Raw genomic sequence first — 8685 nt, 5'->3', positions numbered from 1 at the left:
CCACTGTGCTAACTTGTCTGAATAGTAAGGACAAAAAACATATTAGTACATGGACCTCAAACTGGATATTAAGGATATTGAATAAATGCTCAAAGGGCTTTTGATGCAGGTCCTAAAAAGGGCCAAAGCCTCTCTGGATTGTGAAGCATTATTGCTTTAAAGTCAAGCCGATCTCCGGGTCCTCAGAACTGTGAGGCTGACGCTCTAACCAGTTGTCCACCGTAGCCCCCCCCCCCCCCTCTCTCTCTCTCTCTCTCTCTCTCTCTCTCTCTCTCTCTCTCTCTCTCTCTCTCTCTCTCTCTATATATATATATATATAAATATATATATATATATATATATATAAATATATATATATATATATATATAAAAATGTAAAATGTGCATTAATTCGCCACAAGAAAATAATTTTTGGTTTGAAAATGGAAGATGGAACGATATGTCACAGCCGCCAAGAAATCCTACAACGAGTTTTATACAAACCTATACAGTGACCCTCACCGAATGATTACTGGAAAGCTAGAAGCAGACCCAGTTCCATGTATCGTGAATGAAGAGGTTGAAAACATTATTAGTTCACTTAAGACCGGAAAAGCTTGTGGTCTGGATGAAATTTCTATTGAAATGTTTAAAGCACGAGGGAACGAACTTAATAAGATCCTTGTAAAACTGTTTCAACGCCGCTTGGACTTGCAAGAAGTACCGGCGACATGGAAAGACGCAGAAATCATTTTGCTACATAAATGAGCCGATAAAATGGACCTAAGAAATTATCGCCCAATAAGCCTGCTCTCAACGATTTATAAAGTCTTTGCAAAGATATTGGACAAACGAATTGGAATCAAACTCAGTGAAGCACAGCCAATAGAACAAGCGGGTTTTCGTAGCGGTTTTAATACTATGGACCACATACAGACAGTTCAACAAATAATCGAATGACACTACGAGTGCGAAATGCCTCTGTATGTAGCCTTCATTGACTTAATGAAAAAGCGTTTGACTCAGTCACCACCACTTTGATACTGCAGGCTAGTAAATCAAGGGATAGAGCCGACCTATATCAACATTCTACAAATCAATATACAACGATTCTTCTGGTTCAATACGAATGGATGATGAAAGAGTACAAATAAGTCTAGGAAAAGGGGTCAGGCAAGGCGACCCACTGTCTCCGAAGCTATTTACAGCTTGCCTTGAAGAAATATTTAAAAAGCTCAGTTGGAAAAAAAGAAGGACTAAAAATTAACGGTGCTTATTTGAGCCATCTTCATTTTGCAGACGACATAATTTTATTCTCCTACGATGCTGAACAACTACTGCGTCGTATTCAGGAATTAGAGTTAGAAAGCCGTCGCTCAGGTCTGAAAATGAACAAAAGCAAAACGAAGGTCATGTTCAATTGTTACTGTCCACAAAAAGATATCCAAATGGAGGACTGTGTCCTTGACGCCGTCGACAACTACATCTATTTAGGCCAACTTGTAACAATGGATGGAAATACAGGCACTGAAGTTGAACGCCGCATAAAGCTTGCCTGGCAGGCTTATGGAAGGCTTAGTGTTATATTCAACAACAATCTTCCCATTTTCTTGAAAAGAAAACTTTTCGATCAATGTATTTGACCAGTCATCACTTAGTGAAACTTGGACTACGAATGCCAAAGTTATACAAAGACTACGTGTAACCCAAAGAAGCAAGGAACGCCAAATGTTGAAAATAAGCATTCGCAACAAGAAGAGATGCAGTTGGATAAGACAGCAGACGCGAGTTACCGACGTCAAAAATAAAAAGCCTTAAATGGAAATGGGCTGGCCACGTTGCCCGAAGAGCTGACAAAAGGTGGACCACAGAAACTATCAATTGGATACCACTGGACACAAAGCGACCACGGCGAAGACCTAAAAGTAGATGGATAGAGGAAATCATTAAAATCACTGGAATACACTGGCAAAATTTGCAAAATGTCCCAGCTGACATGGGGCGAGCGCTGGAGTACACCCTGAACAGGTGTACTGGTCGCCAGCCAATCGTAGGGCACATATAGATATTGGCAAACTATCGTTAACAATCACATTCACACCGATGGACTATTTAGAGCAGGGGTGACAAACTCAAATTACGGTGGGCCAAAATTTTTAATTGGGACAACGTCGCGGGCCAAACTCAATATTTTATGAAAAATCACTGCGATGTCCATGTTTCCCTTCTCTCCAGAAATGTAGCATTAAAGTTTATCATATGACAACGAACTTAAATTTTGCTTAAACACTGAATCTGGACTAAACAAACTTTAATATTATAAACACGAGAAATCAAATTTGCGATAAAAGACATCAGTGGTATTTGTTTGATGTTTTTCATTGTAATGGGTAACATGAATTCTTCTGTCTCTCCATCTTCTATTTATCTATCTCAAACTACCTTTCTTTTTTATGTAAATCTTTGTTCAAAGGCCAACAACAAAACAACCCCAAAAAATAAGAATGTCATTCAATAAAAATCAAAATGTCAAACTATTAACAGTCCCTGCCTAGGAGTTGATAAATGGCATTTAAAAAAAAAAAAGTTGAATTATGTTATATATTATATTCTTCACGTTGATCTGCACACGGCAAACAGGTCTGTCTTTTACTTTAGTGACAGACAATCTTCCTCCCACCCATGTCTTGGAAGTTAACCATTTTCCATCTTTCGCTTGGCCGTTATTCGGAAGGGGAAGTGTAAATTTGCAGGAGGAGACTGGTAGTATAGTTGCTAACGACTGCAACACAAAGGGAAGGGGCGCTCGTCGGTCTAGACTGATTGGCCAACAAACTAGCAAAGCATTCTGGGATTTGGAATATTAGTGGCGCATGTGCTATATACTGGCGGGCCAGCGCTAATACTCATTTGATATGGTGTTGCGGGCCAAATATAATTACATCGTGGACCAAATTTGGGCCCCGGGCCTGAGTTTGCAGTCTTCCTCAGGGGAGAGACAGAACCTGCCCAGTTGCATGGATTCATCCGTGGTGACGCTACCCAGTTGATTGAGACTGGCAACAGGGGATCTGCCTTGGTTTGGCTGGTCACCGAGACTCGTCCTCCAAGTGCGCGGTGGCACATGCTTCCGCCGATCTCCGTCCAGCTCACGATCCAAAAGCCTTTTGTCGATCTTTATGGAGAGAGCGATGAGAGTGTCCAAGTCGGTCGGCAGGTCTCGTGGGACCAAATGATCCTTGACGGCGGGGGATAGTGCTTGAAAAAAAATGCATCGAGTAGTGCCCTGTTGTTCTACTGACTCTCAGCTGCTAGAATGCGTAAGTCAATCGCGTAGTCTGACACCCTGCGCTTGCCTTGTTGTAAGGTGACAAGGGACCGAGCTGTCTCACGATCTGGTGTGGAATACTGAAAAACCTGCTCCATAGTCTTTACAAAAGAAGCCCAAGAATGAGAATTGTGGCTCTATTCAGCAGTAGCCCACGCCTCCGCGCGACCAGTCAGGTGGGAAATGACAAAAGCGATCTTTGCCCGCTCGGTGGAGAAGGAAGGTGCTTGCAGCTCAAAGTGGAGTTCGCACTGAGTGATGAACGGCTTCATATTCCCAGAATCTCCAGAGAACCTCTCTGGTCGAGAGAGCTGTGGGCAGACAGCAGTGGATGTGGCAGGTGTCTGCATGGTGACTGCTTCACATGGAAACGGTGGTACAGTGGTGGCATTGGGTGTTGTGCCAGCTTGTTCCTTCTTCTGAACCATATTCATTAGAACTTCAAACTGTGAGGCCACCTGTCTCATCATAGTGTCCTAATGCTCTGACAGTCCCTTTAGATGAAGGTGGAGGGCAGCAAGCTGCTCATCCTGCTTCGAGATGGGTTGACCCTGCGCTTGAAGGGCTTTGCGCACCAGGTCTGAGTCTGCTGTGTCCATGTTATGGTCAGTTCATTCTGTCATGTACGGAACAAAGGACAGGACCCAAAATGCATGACTCCAATTCAGATGGACAGTTTCAAAAAGAGAGGTTTAATAAATGGGCAGAGGTCGGTACACAGGCAGGCAATCCGTAAAGGCAACGTGACAACAAGGTACAACGAACTGGCGACCACAAAGAATGAGACACGAGGTTAAATGCATGGGGTAATTAGGGTAAATGAGGCACAGGTAGGGAAGATGCTCTCAGGAGCAGGTGTGTACGAGACAGGGGGAAAACAACAACCAGAACACACACCCCTGACAGGAACTGAGATTTGAGCTGAGAACTGTAAGGCAGAGGTGCCTTTGTACCACTATATGTGGTACAAAATGTTTGATAAACATGATACCAATAGATGAATAATTGTATTGCTTTCTGTTCACTCATCATTAATAAAAACAAAATATATATGTTTGTTTTAAGTTCAGTTGAGTTCAATTGATTGTCTCAGTGTGTGTTGCAGTGTGATTGGTTCCTTGATTGGACTTCCCGAAGTACTTTTATTTTTACACCATATTTTTCTGTTAAAGTATTTTAGACACTAAACTGCCACCAAGTACGGTATTTGGTAATGCACTTTATTTAGTACTTTTGAAGTACAACAACAAAATCTGCTTTAATTTAAAGATGCTTCACAAAAATATGGAAATGCCCTTTTCGGCATTATAGCCATTGCATGAAGAGTGCTCTAGGCTTTACCTTAATTTCCAGGGGCCCAAAAGGAAATGATTTTAAATACAGCCATAATTTTAATAATAATCCCCAAAAAATGCGACAAACAAAATCCATGTAAATGTTTTGGGGAGATGGCAGCTGCCTTGTCTACAAACGGCTACAAGGAATACCCAGTTTTGTTATCTCTCTTCTTCTTCCCACATGTGGAGTCACCCTCTGCTGGCCACGAGAAATAATGCAGCTTTTAAGGCTCTTCAGCTCTGGCTTCACTTTCCAAAACAGAATGCTCCAACCATATCTCTTCTACAAGGACATGAATTACAATACATATGTGTTGCCGTTGTTCCGTTATGTAATAACATTGTGTGGTGTAAGTCAAGAATTCCAGCCATTGGGAAGTACACCTCAATGTAATTGTAGGCTCTTTCTTGGACACAATGTGTCATGATGCGAACGATTTGTTGTGGTTTGATGAATTGATTAGATCCAAAGAAAGAATGAACAACTATGAAGCTGGCAGATGGCCACGATTATTAGGGTTCTAACTGGCATCAGCGTCATGGACCTTTTGTTTAATTGAAACGTGACAAAAATGCTCGGAGCCCTTTTATTTATGTCCTTACCTGTCAACACTTGCTTTATGTTTAGATAGCTGTGTTGTTTTCTCCCTGCCTGGTGGGCTGGTGACATTGCATGAACGTGGAATTATGTCATACTCAGAAATAACAAACACATTTTAATAATGATCCAATGCTGACTGAGCAAAAGAGGAGGAACTATAACTAGAGACAGGTGAAAAGTGAAAACATGTACTGTAGTTCAGTCCCCCATCCATTCAACAATTTTCCGCAGCGCTTGTCCTGTCAGGATTCCAGGGAGCCAGAGCCTATCCCAGCTTAATTTGGGCGAGAGGTGGAGTACGCATTGGGCTTGTCTTGGTCAGCAGCCAGTCATGACAAAAACACAATGTGTTTGCTCGTGACTCTTTCCTGCACGAGTGAATTTTTGAATATTTCATCCAGTGGAATTAGCAGCTAAGCAAGTTGACTGGGTGTTTCCAATCCGAACTTGTCTAACTACAGTAAAGTCCCCAGGCTGCTCATGCTGCAAAGCAAAATACTTTATTTACAATGCATCTAAAACATATTACAAAATATTGAGGGGGGTATACTGTGGCTATCTTGAGGTATATATATACATATACGTATGTATATATACCTCATATAAACACACCTATATATATATATATATATATATATATATATATATACACACACATAGATACCTCACATATACATTCTGTTTAAAAACATGTTATCCTTGAATCAAGATTGTTATTTAGTATACTGGATGCGCTATGTTGCTGAACCAGAACCAAGGTTATTAGCACAGAGGAATGATGTCACTGTTATGAATGAGTCATTAAATAATTGTGTACGATATTGTGATATTAGCCTGAGGCAGGAGGAAACCTTTAATTCATTTCGCTTTTACCTGTTTCGACACTTCCTCCTACTCCGATTTTTGGAATCTGTGGAAACTACAATTGTCTCTAAAATCCCCCTGGCTGCACTATAAGAGGAGACAGCATGGAGGCACACAGACACAGCCAGCCTTGGATCTTTCTCCAGAATACAGGTGAACACACAGGTGAGTGAAAATACAATGATGGTGGTGGGTCACTGCTTATGCCTGCTGAGCATGACTAACATCAGGATGATGAAGAGAAACTTTCTTTGTTGAAACATCGTAATGAGAGTCTTGTTTGTACAACCCCAATTCCACTGAAGTTGGGACGTTGTGTTAAACAGAAATAAAAACAGAATACAATGATTTGCAAATCATGTACAACCTATATTTAATTGAATACACTACAAAGACAAGATATTTAATGTTTAAACTGATCAACTTTATTGTTTTTAGCAAATAATCATGAACTTAGAATTTTATGGCTGCAACACATTGCAAATAAGCTGGGACAGGTGGCAAAAAAGACTGAGAAAGTTGTGAAATGCTCATCCAACACCTGTTTGGAACCTCCCACAGGTGAACAGGCTAATTGGGAACAGGTGGGTGCTATGATTGGGTATAAAACTTCATTGGAATAGGGTTGTAAGAGTGTTAGGAGAATAGGGGTATGATGTATGATATTATTCCGATCCAACGATCATGGCTAGTTCAGGTTGCTCGATCAATGTACGCTACAACCTGGTGATCGGAAAACAATATTTTCTATTGTGGAAAATATATAAATTACTTTAGAGCTCCACCAAGGTCAAACGTTTGTGCACTGGTTCAGCACCACATCTGATGCCTTCATACATACATACTTCCGGCGTATGTCCGACTATGAAGATGTATGCCTTATTAACTGAGAAATTCAGCAAACAATAAACAAAGCTAAATGTAAGGTAGGCCCTTTCTCATGAGTTTGCTCCATCTGGATCCTCATCCAAAGTGAATAAACAAAACAAAACAGATAAATAAATGTATGCCAGTCCATCAGTGAGTAAATGGTTGAAAACATAAGTACATTTAAAAAACAAGTAAAGAAACAAATAATAAAATTGTTTTGTTTTTTTTATCAATTGAACAGTTAAAAACATTTACACATGCCCCACTAAATACTTGGCAGGGGTAACAATTAATGACTAACTTGTGATAACTAATCACATCGTTGTGTCTCTTCTCCAGATGACAACAATGATGATGAGGTCGCTCTTCTTCTCGCTTTGCCTCCTGCTCGGCCTTGTGAGTAAGCCTGCGCTCACCTTAACGCTGCAGGACAACAAATGCAGCATTAGCGTCCACATGCCAGAACTGCGCAGATATTACTCCGAAATACGATCAAAAGCGGTGAGTTTGACACAAGTGCTACCAGCAAAAGCTGGTGATGATCCCTTGTAGTGGGTGTAGATATTTTATCTCATGTTGTTTGGGTTTTATGACAGATTATAGAAGACACTGAGATTGGAGTGAGGATTCTGAGCAGAACAGCAATGAAAGATGTTCAGGTGAGTCTAGTTCTAGGTCTGATTTTTGCTTAAAAGTGAGCTCCGAAAGTAATACACAACATTGTCATACGAGTGTGTAGTGATGTAACTATTTGGACTTTCTTAGGATGATCAGGCATGCTGTTTCCTGCGCCTGCTCCTGCGCTTCTATGTGGAGAGAGTGTTCCGCAACTTTGCCTCCGATCACCCACAGGAGCAACGTAGCTCCAGTGCCCTGGCCAATGCTTTTGTCACCATGAGACGGAATATAAACAGATGTGTAAGTGTGCTTGGTCAACAACAAAAAAATGGACGGCTTGCCATGGACGTGTCTTTACGAGGAACTAACGGTCTCATCTTCTCCCCTCAGCACTGTCTCTGCAACGAGGACACGCACATAGCAATCGACTCTCTTGAGACGGAATTTGACAAGGTACATCTCCTTTCATATGGTTCACCACTGAATGGACACAACACTGATCCTCACTCTCAAAGCCAGTCTTAAGAGAAATGTTTGTTGATTCTGAATATTTGTGCCTCATTTCAACATACAACCGTCATATTGCAATAGATCCTATTTTACCGGTCTGAATGTGACTGTAGTTAATTAATGTCCTTTCTCCCTGCCTTTGTGGCTACCCAACACAGCTGTCCACCGACAAGGCAGCGATGAAGGCCGTAGCAGAGCTGGATACGTTACTGGACTGGCTAGATGAAGTGGACCAGGCAACAGCAACTGAAACAGCCCTATAATTATGACTGCAAAGACCAATTAACTGTGCCATTTGACATTTCTTGACTAAGTACTTGAATTACCTTAATTTTTGTATGAACATTTTTTTTTAGTTTATTTAATACATTGATAGGTAACATATCATTACATGAATATTTAACTCCAGCAGGGAGGATAAGTTTGTAGGCCAGTATGGTTGTTTGATTATCAGCAAAATTGTGCAATGCAACAAATTATCCAGCAGCCTATCCAAATGTTGCAGATACATTCATTTTTACCACTTAAAAAAAAACTCATGTTTTTCTATATTTTCACGTCGTCGTCATCATCATCAC

At 41.0% G+C, this 8685-nt stretch overlaps 1 protein-coding gene across 1 annotated transcript; it reads left to right on the top strand.

The window, feature by feature from the left end:
• Nucleotides 1-6120: 6120 nt before the first annotated feature.
• Nucleotides 6121-8421, top strand: il19l (interleukin 19 like). The gene is made up of 6 exons (XM_061785905.1): nt 6121-6274; nt 7319-7480; nt 7576-7638; nt 7745-7897; nt 7988-8050; nt 8266-8421. The coding sequence occupies exons 2-6, from the start codon at nt 7319-7321 to the stop codon at nt 8368-8370; spliced, it is 546 nt and encodes a 181-aa protein (XP_061641889.1). The 5' UTR covers nt 6121-6274; the 3' UTR covers nt 8371-8421.
• The last annotated feature ends 264 nt before the right edge of the window (nt 8422-8685 follow it).

The sequence above is a fragment of the Phyllopteryx taeniolatus genome, chromosome 9, assembly GCF_024500385.1.
Source record: "Phyllopteryx taeniolatus isolate TA_2022b chromosome 9, UOR_Ptae_1.2, whole genome shotgun sequence".
Classification (NCBI taxonomy): domain Eukaryota; kingdom Metazoa; phylum Chordata; class Actinopteri; order Syngnathiformes; family Syngnathidae; genus Phyllopteryx; species Phyllopteryx taeniolatus.
This window is presented reverse-complemented; position numbering and strand designations above follow the sequence as displayed.